General features: G+C 42.6%; 1 protein-coding gene and 1 non-coding gene across 3 annotated transcripts in view; one reads left to right on the forward strand and one right to left on the reverse strand.

Annotated features, from left to right (window-relative positions):
* The window catches only part of COL5A1 (collagen type V alpha 1 chain), a 241,082-nt gene that overhangs the window by 19,207 nt on the left and 199,537 nt on the right, over window positions 1-22,338 (reverse strand). For both annotated transcript variants that reach the window (XM_065418816.1, XM_065418815.1), the window contains exons 38-57: window positions 19,189-19,242; window positions 16,545-16,652; window positions 15,550-15,639; window positions 15,371-15,424; window positions 13,523-13,630; window positions 9,884-9,991; window positions 9,163-9,216; window positions 7,571-7,624; window positions 6,876-6,983; window positions 6,723-6,776; window positions 6,513-6,620; window positions 5,690-5,743; window positions 4,815-4,922; window positions 4,137-4,190; window positions 3,969-4,022; window positions 3,378-3,431; window positions 2,373-2,426; window positions 1,508-1,615; window positions 534-587; window positions 376-429 (exon numbers count right to left, since the gene is read on the reverse strand). In XM_065418816.1, coding sequence (XP_065274888.1) covers window positions 376-429; window positions 534-587; window positions 1,508-1,615; window positions 2,373-2,426; window positions 3,378-3,431; window positions 3,969-4,022; window positions 4,137-4,190; window positions 4,815-4,922; window positions 5,690-5,743; window positions 6,513-6,620; window positions 6,723-6,776; window positions 6,876-6,983; window positions 7,571-7,624; window positions 9,163-9,216; window positions 9,884-9,991; window positions 13,523-13,630; window positions 15,371-15,424; window positions 15,550-15,639; window positions 16,545-16,652; window positions 19,189-19,242 — 1,494 coding nt within the window. The remainder of the gene's footprint in view (window positions 1-375; window positions 430-533; window positions 588-1,507; window positions 1,616-2,372; window positions 2,427-3,377; window positions 3,432-3,968; window positions 4,023-4,136; window positions 4,191-4,814; window positions 4,923-5,689; window positions 5,744-6,512; window positions 6,621-6,722; window positions 6,777-6,875; window positions 6,984-7,570; window positions 7,625-9,162; window positions 9,217-9,883; window positions 9,992-13,522; window positions 13,631-15,370; window positions 15,425-15,549; window positions 15,640-16,544; window positions 16,653-19,188; window positions 19,243-22,338) is intronic.
* TRNAR-UCU (transfer RNA arginine (anticodon UCU)) lies at window positions 7,129-7,221 on the forward strand. The gene is made up of 2 exons: window positions 7,129-7,165; window positions 7,186-7,221. It is a non-coding gene; the product is annotated as a tRNA-Arg (tRNA).

Below are 22,338 nucleotides of genomic sequence, written 5' to 3' on the forward strand. Positions count from 1 at the left end.
CTCTTTCTGTTTTAGCACGTCCTGTGGTGAAAACAGTGAATTCTTGGTGAATGTGGAATCTTACTGTGTACTATGCATAGGGGGATACATTCATTCCCATGCAGAGAGACTGCACAAGGCCTATGCACCACTTCAGTCTCATTTAAGACCTCAAAATAGGGTTTATATTGGACTTAAGCAGTGCAGAGACCTTTGTGGAGCTAACTTCACAGGGGTGGATTTCACCCTGAAAGCTACAGAATCTGTTATAATATACATGTCATCACCATAGCATCACTATTGACATCTATTATGTACTGTCCTTAGAGTTGGGGCGGGGGGATCAATGAATTTGAAAATAAAAGTATCTGTACATGTTTTATGTAGCAGTCTCACCTTTTCACCTTTAGGACCCGAATCTCCCTTAAGACCAGGTAAACCAGGTGGGCCCTTAAAAAAAAATAAAAGAAGAGGAAACTCAGATAAAAATAATATACACCAAATGCAAAATTCTGTATATAAGTAACCAAACAACTGGGACTATAAAGACATACCAGTGGGCCCGGAGGACCATCGGGGCCTGGGGAACCGGGGAGCCCTTGTTCACCCTGTAAAACAATGCAATCCACTCAGATTAGGCATTCATAGTAGAGGTTGTCTAGTGGTGAAATTCTAGATCTGAGCACCCCAAACTTTACCCTTCCATATGTGAACTCTGTGGCTTGGGCCCATCTCTAGAAAAAAGGATTCATTCTATAACCATTATTAAATGTATATATTTTAACCTTAATTAACCTTAATTTTAACACCCAATTAGAAATGCTCCAGGAGCACGCACATGGTCTGGGCCTGATGCAAAGGCCACTGACGTCAGGAGTCTTTCTAGCAACTTTAAGGAGCTTTGGATCCAGTCTTCTGAAATTAAAATAAACAAACAAAAAAGCAAAACACAAGGCCCAATCTTGAAGTCCTCCTTTACTCCTGACTAAGTGGCAATGAGAGTTTTGCCCAAGTGCACCAAAGAAACTAAAGTTAATAGGACTTTGGCTCCCGTGTGCCTAAGTCTCTTTTGAAAATGGAATGTAGGCGCTTTGGAAAATTTTACCCTAGAGCTTCTCCAACCTTTAATAAAAAATGAAAGCCAAACAAACACAATTTCCCTTGACTTCCTTGTCCTCACCATAAGTAAAATAAATACCAACCCACCCCATCCTTCCCACCCCAAAACTCAGCCAAAAGCCATGGAAAAGAACAGATATTCCATCATGCTTTAAAAGTCAGCAGACTTGGCCTCTATTGGACCACTGGGGATTGGGGGAGTGAATTCTAGAGCCATGGCCCCTCTACTAAAATCACCGAGCCACCAGACATCAGGCATTCAAGTCTGGAGACTGTTCGCTTCTGTGGCCCAGCTACAATGGTGCCTGGGGCGAAAGGCATCCCCTAAGAGAGATGCTTTCTTGTAAGGCCTGGTCATTATTCCTGTTCAAAAGCTTGCTGGGGCTACCCTCAGTTTTTAAATACTCACCACTGGGCCAGGAATTCCTCGAAGGCCATCGGGACCAGGTTTCCCTGGAGCTCCCTGGGGACCAACAGGACCTGTCTTCCCAGGAGGTCCTTCCAGACCAGATTCACCCTGGTGGCAAGCGACAAAGTGATTCAGTTTTCAATTGCTCTTTAAATAGTCTAATTACAGTTGATCAGACCTACTGTGATGCATGCAACTCCCTATTTTTATACCTTCCTGCCACACCCCATCCTGCTCTCTACTGCACCCACTGAAAGCCAAATCCTGGAGTTGCAGTACTTTTCCATTTCCACCTGTTTACTGACCAACTTGCAGTATTGCTTAGACTGTACGCTCTACCATCTTTTTGTTCGGTGTTTGTACAGCACCTAACACAATAGTGTGTGACTAGGGCTCCTGGGTGCCACCACAACGTGCATCATAACTAATAATAATAAATAATAATAATAATAATGTAACTTACAATACCATTTGCAACACTATTCTAATTTTGGCTCAACATCATTATTGAGATAATCACTGTTTGCGAATATCATGTTTGCTTTATGATATTATAGAGTCCTGTATACACGGTGCTATTTGCAAAACAGTAAATGACACTTTCGATACCAAAAACATATTCCAAAGCCCTTTACAATTCCATAAATATCCAGCGGAATTTGTTAAATGGCAAAACAAGCACTTAGAAGATAAGTCTTCTTTTGAAGTTGATGGCCCCAAATTCCAGGTTTGATGGTTTGTTGAAATACAAAGTGAAATGACATTCTGTTCTTCCCACACAAGATTTTATGAGGTGTTGCATACAGAGGGCTGCAGAGGGCACAGCTGAAGATCCTGATTTTATCAATATATGTTCATCCCTTACCTTGGCTCCTTTCTCTCCTTGTCTTCCTTCAGGACCTGCTGGACCAGGAGGACCCTAGTGAGAACATGAAACAGAAGCAATAGCATCTTAGACCACAGTTTGTCTGGAATGGCTGTGGTGGTATTTACAGAGATACTGTAAACAAGAAGGAAAATAATATCAAGGTGGCTATCTGCCAATGGTCTTAAAAATTAACACCCTTATAAATAAACCTTCTACCCTTCTCAGATGAACATTTGGCAGAGAAATCCTGAAATAGGCTGGGAGAGCCAAATGTTTGATCTCATTTTATTTTGGATACCAATAACCTGATCTAAAGCCCATAGAATTCAATAGGCATCTTTCCATTAACTTCCATCGGCTTTGGATTGGCCTCTAACCATCGTTAAACACTGCCAACAAACTATTGCATTTCAGTATGTGAATTTTCTCACATTTTGTTCTTAGTTTCAGAAAATAAATTATTCTGAGTTACTGATTCAGTTTTTGGGGGTGCACACGTGTGAGCACCCCCCAAGAGACACACATGCATACATTTTTGGGAGAGCTGGTGCCAAATTCCACTGTCTTGGGGACTCCAAGACCAGTGAACTCTGTCCGTTGGTGTTTGCAGGATCAATCCATAAACAGGCAGGCAAATGCAGATCAAGATATTTCCTTAACAATTGTTTTCAGCCTATATTACTTTTACTGACCATTTTGCACACAGGCCAGAACTCCAGCTGGTTTAAATAGGCACAGCTCCATTGACTTTTGCTCATTTGCACCAGTGGAGGCTCTGGCCCCATATTTCTATACATCAATATGACAATATTGCAAGGTTGATATTTGAAGTGACAAATGTTGCCATGCAAAGCAGATATTTACCATCTTATCAGAACTTTAAGAATTCTACTGAGTGAACTGACTGGGTAAGGTCTGTTAGAATTAAAGCATAATAATGATACTAATTTCAGAAATCTCATTAAAATGTACATGAAACAACATTCTAACAAATTAACTTACCCTCTTCCCCGGGGGACCTGATGGGCCTGGTTCTCCAGTTGGGCCAGGAGATCCCTAGGTTAAAAGTGGAAGAAAACAGCTCATAATTGTAATATGACATGTAAAAGAAACAGACCAGGTATCTTACATGTGACCTGACCAATTCTAGTTTGCATTAGAATTAAGAATTAAGGAGAGGCAGACAATATAAGGTATGAGTGCTAATCAGAAAGCTGATATCTCATTTTACCCCATCTTATGATGTAAGAACAAAAGGGTGACTTGAAATATAATAGGCATCTTAAAATGAATAAAAGGAAACACATAATATACTCAAGCTATAAAGTCCACTGCTGGGGTCCAGTAAATCACTGGACAGTTAGAGTTAGAAGAGAGGGAGAGATTTTCACAGCACAAATGGAAGTGAGGTACTTAGCTCCCAGTAGAAGTCAATGGGAGTTAGGTGCGTAACTACCATTTGTCCCTTTGAAAATTTCTCCCTACATTCCTACATTTCTAGTGATCTGGGCAAAGATTAGACCTAGGAACAAGGAGCAGGTGAATACCATACTCCTAATACCTAACAGACCTTGTATACCAGAATGTACTTACAGTCTGACCAGGTTCACCATCATCACCTTTGTCACCTGTGGGACCATCTTGACCCTAGGACGAGGAAAATGAGTTTTATATACTAAGAATTGCCTTTCTCCAGTCCAGAGTGAAAGCAGTTCATTCTGACTGCCTCACTGAGATCATTTCTGAATGGTTGGCACTTACAGCCGGGCCAGGTTCTCCAGGGGGGCCAGGATCACCAGGAAAACCAACTGGACCCTGCAAAAGGAAGGAGAAAGATATCCCCAGGTCAGCTGCGGTACAGTTACCGGAGAACTCTAAAGCAACATGTATCTGTTATTCCAGACACAACTGAAAGAGCTACTGTACACAGCAAAGTCTTGAGTCACATAGCTCTGACATGTTCAAAGTCCAGATCACCAACGCTGAAAGGATCCTGAGTTTTGGACCATGCCATCATACATGGAGATGAGCTGTGAAGTTCAGATTGGAATCCAAACTTTTGAAAAGTTCAGGGGTGTTAATATACAATGTTTGGGTTATCCCATTATAAACATGGGGCAAGTCGTAAGAACTTTTCCAAACTTTGAGACTGTTTGGAGCTGGAGGTTTTGTTTTGATTAATTAAGTGAGCAGGACATAGATCTTGAGCTGGCCCTCTGTGAGAAAAGGACTGATTATTCTAGTATTAACTGAATATACTATAAACTAGGAGTATTCATCCTTAAAAATCCCAATGGAATTGGTTTGAACTTGGGCACCACTAGAAGGTATGGTTCATTTGACTGCTAAGCAATCTCAACTTTCCCGAGCATCTTTGGAACACAGCTTTCAAAAAGGAACCCTCCGTTTAACACTTTTCCTATACGATGGGCTACTTACAGGGCTACCTTTAGGTCCATCATCACCTGGTGGACCTTTAGGGCCAGGAGGACCAGCAGCACCGGAGGGGCCTGCTTCTCCCTTTTCACCTCTTTCTCCTTTAGGACCCTGTAGGGAAAACAGGATTTTCCATTAGGTAGAGAAAAAGCTGGTATTTACTTTATTTGTTTTATATGTTCAATTATACCTCTCAGGATACCTGGACATTATTTATTATAAATACCTCCTGCTCCAAATAATTAGACGGCCCCTGTGTTGTTCTTATTAAGGCCTGGAGAAGTTTTATTTCACAACTGTTCTTTTTGGCCAGCCTGCTGTAAGCTGCAGCCAATCACAGTCTGTTCTGGCCCCTGCCGTCCACAACCCTTCCTTCCAAAATGGAGGATGAATTCAGTCTCTGCATCCTTACCCATCAATGACCATTATTCCACACAGCACTTTACTGAAACCTCAATCTCCAACCCCTCAAGACAAAGCTTGGGGAAAGACAGGCCTGAAAAACCTTAGACTTTCAGGGAGCACTGAGGGGGAGAATGAATTCCATTGTCCACTAGCCTTTATACATGTTTCAGAAAGGCTCCAGAGAGACAGGAAACCTTCGACATTCAGACGCACGATCCTCATTCTTTTAATATTTCTGCTAAGTCTGACCACTTGCCCGAGAAGTCCATTGTAAAACAAAAACGACATGCTTTGGCAAACAAAGGAGGTCTGCTGAGCTTTCAAGGCAATTCACACATGTGGGGCCAAACTCACTGTAATGAGAGGGACCATCATATTGTTTACCCTGCCTTGCAACTGTTCTAAGGCACTAATCCTGTCCAATTTCAGTTAAAACCATGATATACATGTATATTTTAAAATGTACCACTTACCGGGGGACCACCCTCTCCAGGAAGACCAGGCTCACCAGATTCACCAGGTTCACCCTATAGATCGGGGCAAGGGGGGAAATCACATGGTTATATATTGTTACTGATAGCACACCATAGTGGGCTGTGTAGAAAGTTCCTCTTCAACTGAAAGCAGGCACCCACTTCCAGCAGTGAAAAAATTAGAGCTGGTCAGTAAATGGGAAAGTAAATTCCTGGAAACTGGTCATTTGTAGAGTTTTTTATCAAAAATTTCCAACCAGCTCTTGTTAAAATGTTCTTTAGAATTAATACTCATAACCAGCCTGTATGGACCCATCATTGACTGTATTTTTGCCCTGTCATATGTCATGTCTTAACCCTGGCTGCACGGTGTTCTCTGAAAGTACACTTCAATCTCCATGACAATTACATCCTTGGATTCTCCAATGAGACCACCAGCAATAGTGTTAATTAGTGCCCATTGTGATGGCAGTTTTTGGACACCTGTGCACTAGGAACTAGAGAGACCCCCATCAATATTTGTTTTGTAATCAGGCCAGTCCTCAGATGGCGAAACTTTCAGTCACTACTGAGCTGGGCTGGATTTGAAGAAGAGGTTTGGAACACCTGGTCTATATTCATTACCAATGGACAGAGCTTTCTACGTCCCCTCTCGATTTTAAACAGTTGCTGGTAGCTTAATGGAGAACTTGCTGGTTAACAAGGCCCATGTGCAACATGAGTACCACAGCTCAAGTCGCAGGCCTGTTTCTATTGATGTCCAGGGCAAGCTTCCCGCTGATTTCAATGGAAATAGAATCAGGCCTGGCTCAGCATGCTTTACCTTCTCTCCGACAGCTCCAGGATTTCCTATTCCACCCGGAGGACCTTGTGGACCATCTGCTCCTGGTGGTCCAGATGGACCCCTGGGCCCAGGGGGACCTGGTGGGCCCTACAAGGAAGGAGAGGCATAAGTAATTGGTGAGACAATAAACCTTTTGTAACAGATGCTGATATTAATGATGAAACTGCTAAGGAATTGGATCTCACTTACCATTTGTCCAACATCACCTGTTTCTCCCTTCTCACCAGGCGGTCCAGGCAAACCCTGTGGAAATATGATTATATGGGATATTTTTAGTGGGTTACATCACAAGAGCAACATAGGGACTTATAACCCCAAATATCACACGTCATTGGAAATTACCTGCAAGCCCACTGGGCCTGGGGGACCAGGGAAACCTCTGGGACCTTCATCACCTTTCTGACCAAAGAGGCCTTGTTGTCCTCTTGGACCTGGCTCCCCATCAGCTCCCTAGGGAGAAAGGGATTAGCATTGTTTATTATAAATACTTATTCTATTTATAAATAATTTATTTGTTTTTATATTTATTTTATTATATCTGGGCCCCCATCCTCATCTTCCATTAGGATGTGGAGGAGCCTTAGTTTATCCAACAGGCTCTGTGGCGCAATGGATAGCGCATTGGACTTCTAGATTGATGACAGATGAGGTCATTCAAAGGTTGTGGGTTCGAGTCCCACCAGAGTCATATTTTGTGCCCTCCCAGGTAATCATTGGCAAACCTGGCTGTTGGAGAGTAACAGTATGGAAAAGTTGGTTGGTGAATCAGTTCATGGGGGATAGCTCAGTGGTTTGAGTATTAGCCTGCTAAACCCAGGGTTGCAAGCTCAATCCTTGAGGGAGCCGCTTAAGGATGTGGGGCAAAAATTGGGGATTAGTCCTGCTTTGACCACGGGGTTGGACTAGATGACCTCCTGAGGTCCCTTCCAACTCTGATATTCTATGATTAGTCAATGGCAAAGCTCCCACTTTTCTCAATGGGACCAAGCTGGGTCAAGAATTAATGATTAATAATTAATAATAGCAATAATACTCACAGCTGGACCTGGTTGACCAAGTGGACCTTGTGGTCCAGTAGGACCTGGTGGACCCTGTTTAGAAAAGAGATGTTCAATGGGACAGTTAGCAATACGGACTAAAAAACTCCTGTAATCATCAAGTATGGAGCATACATTGTGCACAATCTAAGAATGAACTCGCCAAAATTCTAAAGTGTTGAAAACAAATAAAAGAGAAAGGGTCTAATTGGGCTCTCACATGCACCAGTGTCAATTAGTTTAATGTCTATGGAATCACACCACTGCAATCTAGGATGAGTGTGAACAGAATCACACCCTAACATAGTGCCAAGTATCAGGGGGTAGCCATGTTAGTCTGTATCCACAAAAACGAGTCTGGTGGCACCTTAAAGACTAACAGATTTATTTGGGCATAAGCTTTTGTGGGTAAAAACCCCCACTTCTTCTGATGCATATGAAGAAGTGGGGTTTTCTACCCACTAAAGCTTATGCCCAAATAAATCTGTTAGTCTTTAAGGTGCCATCAGACTCCTCACCCTAACATTACTTTTACTATATAGTGCAAAACAATTAGGGGACAGAAATCTTTCTGGAAAGTGAGGAACAAAGTTATGTATTACTGTGTAATATAATATGTGGCCAATAGTTATAACACTACCTCAGAACACTATATGAATAGAAGATTAAGGTAGCACAGGTAAATGCTCAAGGGACAGTAAATGTCAAAGCTCAGGTTGCTCTCATAGTCTTATCTCTTCCCCCCAGTATATATGTGCCTATGAACAACTGAAAAGAGGGGTCCAAATGAATATGCCACTTCAACTATAGGGGCTACTCCTGCTGTAGTAATGATGGGGCTGTTTCTGCAATGTTAAAATAAGGGGGCATTATACGAGGACCATTTAAATTTATTTCACTGGAAGACCCTCCATTGTATTTTTCTTTTTACATTCCAATCTTCTTCTTTCTTGCCACTCCCTTATTTGGGGTTGGTGACATTTATAGCCTTATTCCATAACACGTGATCATATACCAAGCTGTCGTACAGATAGGTCTCTCTGAGGTTCACTGATATCCTGTCCACGTAGGAGCTTTCATCTCCCCCTTTGTCATCTTTCATCCCCAATCAATGCAAGCTCTTAGATCTCTGCTGGACATGCCCATAGCAATGTAGCCTGTCCTCCCTCAACTTTAGGCCCATTACAACCTCATTACATTTCCTGTCATGGAGTGTCCAATCATTTGACCACCTCAACATCTTCATTTCCATAGCGGAGAGCATACTGATTTCCTTTCTTGTAGCTGGCCAAGTCTCTGTTTCATACATTAATATGGGTCAAATTAGTTTTATACGCTCTACCTTTTAACCTTTACTTTTTCCTTTTCACATTACAATATGTGTAAAAAAAAAGGTAAATACAGAGGAAATTATAATTAAATACTTAGTTTTATATTTCCATCAAATAATGGAAAATAACCATCTTGCAGAGGTCCCACCAGACTAGCTGCTGCCAAAGACATTGTCTAGGACCCCACACCCACGTGGAGGACAAAAGGGACTGTGAAATACAAAAAGGCTCATCTTTTTATATAACAAAGTTCCAGCTTACCTGTTCGCCTTTGTCACCCTTGCTTCCTTTCTGGCCTGGTTCTCCAATCTCGCCCTGTTGGACACAAATGTGTACAAATCTGTCCAGAGCTCAGTGACTACTTGTGTATCAACATAGTCCAATGACATTTCCCCCTACATTCTAGCATGTCTGCGGCCTGATCCCGGAGAAGGCAACTCCCATAGAACTTCCTTGGGGAGTTATGGGAAGGGAGGCAGGATCGCGCCCCCAGGGGTGCAATCTGTTTTTTGAAACCTTTTTTGAAATCTTTTCTCACCTGCTGATAGATACCAAAGGTATCATTATGCTAACCTTGTTGGTGGAAAAAGGGAAAGCGAGAGGCATATTTACGTGCTAACCATCTCTGAATATCCTGCTGTCCAAAGGGGCTTATTGTAGGTGTTGGGGAAATGTAATTAATTTTGGAAAAGATAGCAAACTGGAGCAATGCCAAATAGAATAGGCTCACAGGAGGGTAGCTGACTGGAACTTAATTCATAGTTTTGTTGATGAGGAATAGAATCCAGCCAATTCTGTCTCAGCTCTACTGACTCTGCAGGGCTAACGGGACGTAAAAAGCAGTAAAAATGTAATTATGTCACTAAATGGAGCAGATCTGGCTCCGAATACACAGAAGGAACAGGTCTTCCAAATGGGAAGGGGCCATTTTGCATAAGTGCTTCTTGGAGTAGAAGTGTACTTAAGAGAAGATTTTTCTCACCTTATCCCCGTCTTCTCCTGGGGGGCCAACAGGACCTGCTGGGCCTGGGAGTCCGACTGGACCTTGAATACCATCACGACCGGCTGGGCCTTGCGGACCTTTCTCACCCTGGAGGTACCGTGAACAGGCATGTTAAACAATGCTCTCTTCCATCCTCTGATTCAAACATACAATCCCATTAACTTCACTGCTTATCATCAGGCAATAACCTTTACTTGTGTTTGCATGTATATAATAGAACCAGTATCTGGCAGACATTTTATAGGTCGATAAGGCTCACTGTCATAAGCCAGTCATAATTTCCATCTCAAAAGATAAAGAAAGGAAAAAGTGTATCTGACTGTGAATACAAAGATTTTGCTACTTTTATGGTATCATAACATTTTATCTTGACTCTTCTATCCTGTCTCTTTCTCTGAGTGATGAACAAAACTTATTCAACCATTTGTCATTTCCAAGAGCCAGATCTTATTGATACCAATTCCTACTCTAATTAATGAAGAGTAAATGCTAGTTCTGTATATGGAATAGATAGAATTCCTTCTTTCTTCAGTACCAGAGGCATTGACCTATTCTTTCCTGTGTTTTATGAACTACTGAAAAATACTTTCAGTGAATAAGGCAACCACTGCTGGCTTCCTGCTTAAATATTTACTTTTTTGTATCCTTCAGACAGAGTCATCAATTGAATTCGCTTTTGTTTATATGAGCTGAAGAGTTGATGTTCACTTCCCTAGCACAACATTTAATTGTGTCTGAACCCCGCTGTAAATGACTAGATGCCAGATAAATTGCATATTCATCTCTCCAATAACACGTTATACATATACTTTGCAGCATAGATGTTCATAAAGCTGTTTCAAGAGGAAATTCTTGCCTCAGGACTAGCTGCTAAAGCTTTCAATAAACCATCAAATGCAGGAATCAGTGGGGAAAAAAATCATCTTTAATAACACAAATAAATCAACACAAATGTCCTACTTCCGTCTGAAATCTCTGAGGCCAGCATTTGGCCGTTTCCCTGGACGTGAGGCTGGCTGTGATGAGCATGATTCAAAAGCAAACAGTCAGTGATATACATCCACACGGCAGCTTAGGCATGGCATGAGCTAGGCAAATAGCCTTCTTCCAAAGGAGACACACAGAGCTACGCTTTTAAATAATGAACTCCACACTCTCCAGTTCTCACATGGAATGATACGAGATATTCCTGCAGAATGAAAGAGCTGCTGGTTTTCTCTGGCCTGTGGATGCACAAAGTAATATATTGCAGGAGCACAGCCAGAGTCCACTTCAGGTCTCGGTCTATGTATCTACTTTCCCACCCACCTATCAGGTAGATTCTTACACTGAGGCCCAACACTGTAGGATCTAAGTAAATATCTATTCCTGAGCATTTTCCCCTCCTCACTCCATAGAAAAAGTGCAATTTTTGAATCATAACTCAACATTTGACATCAAAGTGGACTGTTTTAAACAACCCACCATTACTATGATTTCATATATTTATAATACAGCAGCACCCAAAGACCTCAACTGGATTTGGGATCCTGGTTCACATACATATGGACTAAGCTTTCCAGGCAGGGACAGTGAAAGAACTATTGCTGGGATATCTGGAAGAGGATAGTGATTCCTTCCAGAAATGGATTTTAGTAGTCCCTATCGCACAAGGAGGCATTGTCCTTTCAACGATAAGAATGATAATCCCAGTTGGTTCTTCTGGACTAGCTTTAGCATAGTTTTGAGATGAACATGTTGTATGGAAGTAGCAGACAGTTGTCCAAGCACTGTTTAGCTTGGTGAAGTGTTAGCACCAAGCAGCATCAGCTCACTGCTGCAGGCATCCAAACCCTCAGCCCCCGTATGGAGATACATTCTGGGCAGCTCAACAGTCTGCAGGCTATGGCTCTCATGGCACCATAAGCTATTTGAAGATGACCACTAAATGTATAAGACAGATGGAAGGAGGAAGATCCGGGCTACAAGACAGTAGGGCTTAGGATTTTTAGACCATTCTTGGCCACTCTTTTCATAACAAAACCAGTTGTTGCTACTTTCATTGCCTACCTAGATATGTTCATGATGGCTAGGCCCATCAATGGCTATTAGCCAAGATAGTCAGGGATGGAACCCATGCTCTAGGTGTCCCTATCCTGATTGCCAGAACTTGGGACTGGACGACAGGGGATGGATCACTTGATGATTACCTGTTCTGTTCATTCCCTCTGGGGCACCTGGCATTGGCCACTGTCGGGAGACAGGATACTGGGCTAGATGCACCATTGGTCTGACCCAGTATTACCATTCTTATGTTCTACCTACACCACCACAATTGTAAGGTGACTTATTCAGTTATATACATTTTTGTTTAAGGTACATTAGCACACATTCAGGTCTGTATTTATCCAAACAGAACACCATCAGTGCTGTACTATTTTGTAGATTGCAACAATTATTTTCCTCCTTCTTCGGGTTCAGATTCTAATAGAAGATTTTTTTTGTATGTCTTAAAAGAGAAGGAAATACAAAGACCCAAGGAAAAAGGAAGAGAAGAAAACATCTACATTAAAGATGCCGTGGTTTGGTTCTCATGTCTAATGCTGAGGGTGAAATGAACTGCCCAGGCGCCCATCCTAAGAGTGCTTTTCACCAAGAAGCGTTATGCCCTGTCATTTCAACCTCCACCACCTGTTTTGAGAATAGAGTCCACACACCCTCTCTCTCTGCCTGAAGCCACTTCTGACCTTTGGACCATACACACGTTCTGTAGAACAGACATTCAACAAGGCGTTGCAAGATCACATTCCCACTGCAGGGCTCACCTGTAGCATCAGTCTAACATGGTTAAGAGAAGTGGAGAGACAGACAATACTTCCACTACAGTACAGGTGAGATTTTCAAAAGCAGTCTCCGCTGGCATAGCTTTGTTCTCCTAGAAGTCAATGACAAAACTCCCATCGACTTCAACAGAGACCTACATCTCCAGTCGAATGAAAAGAATCGTTAAAGATGGTTCCTTAAAGCAACTTGCTCTGAGGGGAATGTGTCTGCCTTTCTCTTTTGCCTGTGCTTGCCTCACTTGTTTATTCTTACGCACAGCACTGACAGTGGCAGTTCCAGTGCCTGGGCTTACAATGGCAAAATCTGCCAACACCCACACAGCAGGATTTCGATTTGAAAAGCTGGCAAGGCTGCGGACAAAAGAAAACAACTTGACTTTCATCTAGCACTGAGTCATCCAGGATTTACTATACACAGGCCTACCCTCCTGCTTGCACCAGTTTGGAGAAAATATCAGAAGAACCAGTTAGCACTTACTAAGGCTCCCAGAATACAACTTTAGAGAAATCCCTCCTTGGTACAGAGCTGGGAAGCAGTTGAATAGGTCGGTTCGGTTTTCTTTTCTATAACTGCCGTGGATTGAAACATGTTTGCTGCCTTCAGGAAAGCTAACCGTGCCTGGGGTTTTAGGAGAGGGGATAAGTGGCTCATAGACGACGTGAAAAACCTAGAATCAGAGAATTAGCCCCAACTGTGTCTGCCATGGAGTTTCCACAGGGGCGCATAAGCACAAACACACACACACACACACAGAGAGGCATATTTCACCCACTCTAACTTGGATACAATACTTACTGGGGCACCCTTTTCACCAGCAGGTCCTGCAGGTCCTTGGGGTCCAGGTCTTCCTGGTAAACCAATTGGGCCAGCTGACCCAGCTGGACCTCTCTCACCAGGAGAACCCTGTTGGCGGGGGAGGAGAATGGAACAGTCATTAGGCATCACATGTATTAAAAATAACAGAGGGAGAAAAATTAAAACATTAGGACGTAGAACATGTATTAAGTGCAAAAGTCAGCAGGTAAAAGAGAGAGTGTGATGGTGTGACTGCCATGCAATAATCCTGCACTATATGCCCGAGGGATCCTGCCTATTTTTATTTGAATTAAAATCACTGGAATGGCTGGGTTCTTCTCTGGATGGCACTGGAGCTCAGTTGCTGGGTAAACATGATCAGAGCTTGGAACGAGTGCACAAGCCACTTTACTGCTAATGTAGCAGAGCAATCAGGGTTTAATGATGAATATTCTCTTCTGTAAGGGCTGCTCTGAACAGGGAATCTCAGCTGGGACAGCTTTCAGTGGGCAAAAACCTGGGTGGGCTTCAAGCTGGTGACTGAGGGCTAGTCTACACTGGCAATGCTGATGAAGGCCCGCCTCTGTGTCCAGGCTTCCAGGCAAGGAACGGGGTGGGCTGCATCGCTCGACATGAGCCGAGGCCCGACTTCCTGACGGGGGAGATGAGCCGCCTGGCGCAGGTCTTTGCTTGCCCCCAGCCCTGTCCTTCCCCTTGCAGGGATGTCCCCTACTGGCCTTCTTCGATTTCTTGGCTGGGGCCGTGGATGGGGATCGGTGCCGGCTTGTCGCCAGCGGGGCACTATGCTGGCATGGTATGGTGCACTACGCATGGTGCTGGGTGCCGAGTCGGATCTTTGCCAGAGTGAGCCAGACTCCATCAGGAGCGCTTTGAGTCTGATCTCACGCTCTTTCTTGGTCCTAGGTTTAAAGGACTTGCAGATTCGACACTTATCACTTATGTGCCCTTCACTGAGGCACCTGAGACAGCTATTATGCAGATCGCTCATGGGCATGGGCCATTCGCAGCGATCACAGGGCTTAAAGCCTGGGGAATGAGGCATGCCCCGTCCCCCGGCTAGGTCCTCGACGGGACTAACAAAACTCTAACTACTGCTAAGGGCTATCTACCTCAACTACTAACTATGTACACTAAATATCAGAGGGGTAACTGTGTTAGTCTGGATCTGTAAAAAGCGACAAAGAGTCCGGTGGCACCTTATAGACTAACAGACGTATTGGAGAAAGCTTATGCTCCAATACGTCTGTTAGTCTATAAGATGCCACAGGACTGTTTGTCGCTATGTACACTAACTTTACAAGAACTCTAGTTCGTACGAACGAAGCCTAAGCAATGCTAGTAAGAGCAGCGAACGTTCCATGCACCGTCACTGGTGGCAAGAAGGAACTGAGGGTGGGGGGAGTTGGCAGCGCCTCTTATACCGTGCTATGCGGGCGCCACTCCAGAGGGTGCCAGAGCCGCTCCCCTACGGATACTGCTGAGGGAAAAACTTCCAGCACTGGTGCATGTGACGAGCACACACACCTAATGTGGAATGGACATGAGCAAGCACTCGAAGAAGAACTAAAGGCTCATTCTCCAGGTTGCCAATGCCCTGAGCCATCTCATCCCCTCAGCACACCATGTATGGTCAACAGAGTTATAGGACAGTGACCGAACTGTTATACATGTGTCTCGTAAAATAAAGTGATACTCAAATACTGATTAGTTAACACCAAAAGGGACAATGGGTAACTGCTTGTGAACAGTGATTAGGCCTCAGTAGTTACTTATTAGGCCTGTAATGTATTAGGTAGTGCCAATAAATGACAAAGAGCCAATACTTACTGCTGGGCCTGGTGGACCAGGGGGACCTTCACTGCCTTTCAGCCCAAGAGCTCCCTGCAACCAAAAAGAGAGAAGAAACAGTATCATTCATTGGAAAATATGATGTACTGTATATTGCATCACATAACACTATGTATTGCATCACTCCAGTGGGAAGGACAAGAGGAGCTTTTACTTACAACTGGGCCAGGGAGACCTCTTTCACCAGGGAAGCCTCGTAAGCCAGGAGGGCCGTCTTTTCCTGGAAGGCCGGCAGGACCCGGGTCACCCTGTGACGGGAAAGGTTAATAGTTTAGAATCTTTGGAATCAGTAAGAGCCTGGCTCCTTTGGCCAGGGTGTAATGATATACACACTCTTGTGAGGATTTGAAACACTAAGCTTCTGTTCTGAAGCTGATCTCTTCATCTGTCCAGCCTAGGATCTATCTACATTCCCCCTGACTACAGGATCAACTGATCAGCAGCGTGTCACATTGGCCTCTTGTTAAACATGAATAGCTGAAGCACCTAGTAACTGTCTCCAGAAGCCACTGATAGGGATGGAGCTGCAGAGTTCAGATCCAGGTTTGGATGTGGGATCTGTATTCTGAAGGTCTGTGCTCCTAAAGTTCAGGGCATGTTCAGGTCCCTAGTTCTGGTTTAGCTCGTTCTCAAGAGAGGTGTTCACAGTGCAATTCTGATCCAGGTTCATGTCCAGCCACTCAAAAGTTTGGAGGTGGGGGACAGGTGGTACAGTTTGGGGTTTCTGGCTTGGGCCCATCCCAACTTCATACAAATAGAAATGCAACCCTATATGGTTTGCTCACAAAGGGGGAGGTTCTCAGATCCGCTCATGCCAAAGAGCATTGTAATGCAAATCTCAGTCAGTTCAGCTCTCAGGACCTAGTCTGCACCCGCAGCCAGGTTGCTAGAGGTGTATGCATTTAGACGTGCATCCCCAGCACAATGGCAGATACAAATCATACCTGAAAAAAAGAAGCCAGTACTTCTGAAAATTAACCTCTCAGTGTTATCCAGTCAGACCCCCAGGGGTCAGTCATTACTCAGACAGAATGAGCCTGATTCTAACCAGAACTGGTCCTCTCCTTCATCCCTGTTGCCTGAACATCATGCTCCAATGCATACCTGAGCTCTGAATGAATATGAAGTCAGATCAAATGTACCAACAATGTACCTTGGTTCCTTCCTTTCCAGCCAGGCCAGGTAGACCCTGCTCACCTGGTGGACCCGGTGGACCTGGATGCCCACGCTCACCCATTGGACCCGTCTCTCCAGTAGGACCCTAAGAAAAGACCAAGAGATACTGAGGGAAGAGTTCAATACTAGAGAGACAAAGAATGAGAAAAGTCTGTAGATCAGTGAATGCCATTCACAGCTGTACCCATCCATCCTCTTTAATGGGCAGCCCTTTCCTGCCTACCTGCTAATACCCACCCCCAGAGGTGCTAGGACTGAGCATCCTGTCAAGCTCGCTGGCACTGCGAGTGAGGCCAGTCTCCAGCAACTCCAGTGACTCTTAGGACGGCCCTAGTTAAATCTGGCAACCCTCACTGATGACTGAAAAGCTGCAGATGCTGGTGCCCAAGCACGGCTTATCTCTGTAAAAAATGTGGATCCCATTTCAGACTCTTTTTCTTCTGCTAGCGACGTTTTAGGGGGAGGCTAGTGCACTCTTCGGGAAGGCAATGTAAATGGAAAGCTAATTTCCTTGGAGTTCTTCAATAAACACAATCAGATGAACTTTGTCGTTACTAGTGTGTGTCTTTTGTTCTCCCACCACAGCTGCCACTTTTAATTCACTAAGGCAGCATTTCCATTACCTGGGCCTATAACACTGAAACAACAAGTGCACTGAAAGGTCACCATATTCATTCAGGCCACTTTTATCACCCAAAACTGAAACCCATCATACCAAATGCATGGAGCATTCCTCTTAGAGATCACCTAAGCTAGGTCAGAGGGGCCACACCACATCAATGTCTTATTATCAAGCACCCACATTAGAAATGAAACCTCAGGAAGGCTCATATAGCTCCTACTTGGTTTTGCTCAGTTGTAGTATTTTTATTGACCACAATGGACAGCTACCATTTGTCTTATTTTCAGTTACATACTTGTTTTGCATTGTTATCCAAAAAAGGCAATTTCGTTCTTTCTATCTAAATTCCCCTTGAAGTTTCAACTGGATACAATGTTTTCTTCACTTCATTGTCCTAACAGTGTCACCGTGCACTGTTAATAAGACACTCAATTTTACTTCGGAAGGGACTTCATTCCAGTGTAGGATAAAACTGCATCTCTATACAGTTTGTATATCGGTTTGTTAGGTGGGGTAGGATCCTTCAGAATGAAAGTAGCTGTATAAATGTGCAACATTATTATTATGCTTAAGGTTTTATTGGAAAGTTTCCAAAGTGCACTATAACCTGCCATGTCTTTCTTGTACTGGGCATAAATAATTGATTAACTTTATGACTACATGAGATAATTATTGATCGCCTCAGTAGTATACATGGGGACTAATGGTGATGAGCATGGTATAACAACCGATATAGAATAGAACACAACACAGGAATTATCCTGGAATTTCTGTCGTAAGATAGATTCTGATATGAAGAAAAATGTTACTTGGTGGTAATTAATCTTTTAATTATGGTATTTGATAACATATGATTCACATAGAATCATATATTTACTTTGAATTTTACCATGTAATTGTAAGGGAATTCTGTGTGTATTGATAAATTGCAGGGTGACACTTATTGTAGGTTGAATAATAAACAGTGATGCCACAGTCCTGCATATTACACTAATTATACTTAGTAGATCCAAATGCAATTGCCACGCAATCAAATTTATGTTTTAAAAGATGGAAATGATCATATATTTGCCCTTTAATATTGAACTTTGCCATTAATCTGAGCGGACATGTTAATTACTATGTAATTAAACAGCGAACACCTTCCCATGTAATCAAAGCAAGGAGAATTTGTATATAATCAGTCCCCATTCATTCTAAAACCTTAGCAATAAAAATGATATTATAGAGACTGATCCAGCACACACTTATTCAAGTAGGTAGCCACACTGACTTCACTGGGGCTGAAAGGGTTTTGTAGACTCCGGCAGTGTTTTAAGAATACATTAAATAGTGATGCATTTCCTTATGATGACATTTAACAGAAATGTTGCATTGCCATGAAATGTACCAGTGTGGCCATATTTTGTGTAGCCATTCAATATTGCTTTTATAGCTTTGGTTACTTAACATCTTACAATATGGTCTATTATAACCGGAGGCAGGACGCCAAATGGGCCAAATTTTGGGCCTGATTGTGATCTTACACCAATTTTTAAACCAGTGTAATTCCACTAATTTCAGAGGCATTACCTATTTTACACCAGCATTAGGAAAATCAGAGCCGGGACTTTTACTCTCGGTTATACAGATGCAAATCTTTACTGAGCAGAATGGGAGCATGATGACTTCCCAGGACTTCGAGGGAAGTTTCTCCTAAAAGCTCTATCCTGAGAGATATCTAATGCCTTGACAGATTGGGCTGGTGAGTGAAAACTTCAGAGTTAAATTTAACACACAATGAAAAAAAGAGAGGTTTGGGTGTTCACTACCATCTCTGACCAGGAACATAAAGATGCCAAATACTTATCGCTGTTCCGTAGCCCCACTTTGAAAATCCCAGCCTCTGGTCTGTATGTTCTATTCATCGTCCTATTACAAGAGTGTCTATAGTCTGATGTGGTTTGTCAACAGGTGTGAGCAAGGCAGGACTGCTGTGAATGCTGCATTCATTTCTTACCTGCGGGCCAACAACACCTGGAGGGCCTGGAGGACCTGTCTTGCCTTGGAAACCCTGTTTTAAAAAGAAAAATGAATCATGATTAGCCACAAGACATCGTAATACAAGAATCTCAGCATGCTACTTGAGCGTATCAAGCTCAGCATGCTCTGATAAAACTTACTATAAAAGAATGGAAATCCCCAAAGACAATAAAAGGAGGAAATCAAACAGGAGATGGGAAATATCTTTCTATTTATTCATAGGGGCAAAACAAGAAAAAGAGATTATCAAACCCTTTCAGCTATGGCTGTGATTCCTAGGGGAAACACTCAGTAAAGGAACTAGTTGTTTATAATATACAGGGCAAATCCTCTGTGGGCAGAAATCAGCAGAGCTTTATTATTTCAATGGCACTACGCTGATTTACCCCATCTGAGGATCTGGCCTGACATATATATTTGTAAAACACTTTTCCCAGAATCTGTGAACCTGGCGGAGATATTAAAAAAGAAATCTTTATCGGTCTTAGCAATAACACGTGAGATTATTAAAGTTGAAGGAATTTTAAAAATCTAATTCCCTTTATTCCTATTTCTTATGCTGTTGGTTTCTGTTTTGTGCTTCACTCAGTCCCAGCTTTGAGACTGGACTGCTGCCTTTCACTTTCCGCATACAGTCAGTTTCACTTCCTGGTTCTAATGGAGTAGCACAAGGATGTGGTGTTTGAGTTTCCAAATGCTATTTACATTTTTTAATCAACATTTGTTGCAAACAAACCATAAACACATTTCTCTTTGTGTCTTTCTGAAATTATATATGGAAATCTTGGCAGCTTCCAGTTGAAGCTGTATAATGCAGTCCCTTGAAAAACCGCAAAAACATTCTTCTCTCCTTTCATAGATGCAGAGGTATTCTTGGACACTTACTCTCTTGTGGGCTCTACAGGTGAGCAGTACCAAATTCACAAATTTTGAAGGCCCTTGTTCAGCAAAATTAATACAGCTCAGCTCTGAAGCATGCTTTAAAAAACTCCTAATCCACAATGTCACGTGTTGCATGTGCATGCAAGTAACTTCTATTGACACAGGACCGAGTATATGATACAAATAACTCCACTGACCTCAACGCGAGTTATTCACACTAGGAACAAATGATTTAAGTTGTTATTTAAGGAGCAACTACAGTAAATGTACTGTAGCCATCAAGACTGTTTCTGAGATTTCTTAGGTCACAAGGTACCTCGGTAATTCTTCAGAGGATGCACAACTGACATTTATTCTGTAGCCTGCATTTGTGATTAATCAACATTATTTTTAAGGATCTTAGATGGAGCTTCCGTCTGCCACAGAAGATGGATAAATATGTTTAAAACCAACACTACTCTGACATGCTAGAAAGCTACTGAGCACAACTCTAGATGCTTGCAGATCACAGAATGTGTGGTGCAGTTATGGGGAAATGGTGAGCATTTTCCACAAAAAATAAAAATCACCAAATTTTGGAAAATGCAAAATATTTCAGCCATCTCTACATTTTTTTTTTGAGTAAGAAGAAGGGTTTTCTCCAAGTCCCTGCCTGAAACTTGAACAAGGATCCCTATGATTCTCCCCATTTTATACACCTCAAATTATAAACCTGACATCATGACCAAGTATCCAAAGATGCTTCAGCATCCCTAATGCATGCAGGACTGAAAGGGAAGTGGACTATGGACCCTAACTGGGATCTCTTGCATGCAGGTATAGAGTGCTCCAGCCCAGCTACCAGTTTGGAACCATTATTTCATCTGTTTTTCTGTTCATCTCCTCCTACTTCCCATCCCTTTCTCATAACGGCATAAGGAAACAGACCAACAATGAAAAAAAGTTATCTGAATTAGTTTAATAATATAGATTTGGTCAAGTGGGGGGAGGGATAGCTCAGTGGTTTGAGCATTGGCCTGCTAAACCCAGGGTTGTGAGTTCAATCCTTGAGGGGGCCACTTAGGGATCTGGGGCAAAATCAGTACTTGGTCCTGCTAGTGAAGGCAGGGGGCTGGACTCAATGACCTTTCAAGGTCCCTTCCAGTTCTAGGAGATGGGATATCTCCATTAAAAAAAAAAAAAAAAAAGTGCATTAATAGTGAGAATTCAAGCACCGTGATTTCAAGCACTGTGCTTGCCAGTTTAGTGTACAGTATATATTGAATGGCAGCAAGAGCTGGTGTATGAGTTATAAAAATGGGCCTGCAAGAATTTGTGCTTGTACAACTAAAGGCACAACATTGGAGGTTACTTCTGCAGACTGGCCCTTGTGTGACTTGTATGTTTGATCCCCTAGCAGAGTATACAACAAACATTAAACCTGAGGGGCTTGTGCCAGTCAAAGGTGAATTGAAATTTTTTTTCTCAAAGCAATTGCCTAGTATAGGCAAATCATCAGCAGAATAAGATGAAGAAAACTACAGATAAATAAGGTTTTGAACAAGTTAGTTGAAAGCCAATTGTTCCTTCATTTACATGCCAAGCGTGGAGTGTGATGCTCTGTTGGTTTTTTCTACAACAGCTGATGACATCAGATGCAAGCAGAATAAAGACTGCAGCGTACTTGAATTCAGGTGTCCCTCCTGGAATTATTGATGATGTCAGAGAAACTAAATGCCACCTTCCAACCTCAGCAGGGCAAAACCTTTCAGTTCACCTTTACATTAATCTGAGAATATAGCTTTACTGATCTAAAGTACCATGTTTGTCACTACAAAGCCACTCTTAACGACTGTACATAAATGTATAGCGTTGCACGTCACAGTATTTGCATTGATGTGCTTATCCAAATGCCAGGCAAATTAATTCAACTTTTCTGTGATAAGTCAGGGGGAAAATGCATAATATGCAAAGCCTTTTTAAAGCTTATCTGCCAGGAAGGGCAGTGAAGAAAAATGCAGAGCTCAGTAGAGAGGTTTTATTTCTCCCGTAAATGAAATACCAAACACACGGCCATCTATCTGCTAGCATGCAGCATGCAATGTTGATTGAAGCATAATTATAACAGTAGCAAATGAGTTGGATCATCACCAGCTGAAAAAAGGCACCCAAAAGAGGCAAAACAGAAAGTTATGAATTACTGCATCCAAAAATTTACATTGGAAGAATATACATTTTTGCTGCAGAACATCCTTTATGCAAACTT

This window comes from Emys orbicularis, chromosome 18 (genome assembly GCF_028017835.1).
Source record: "Emys orbicularis isolate rEmyOrb1 chromosome 18, rEmyOrb1.hap1, whole genome shotgun sequence".
In the NCBI taxonomy this organism is placed as follows: domain Eukaryota; kingdom Metazoa; phylum Chordata; order Testudines; family Emydidae; genus Emys; species Emys orbicularis.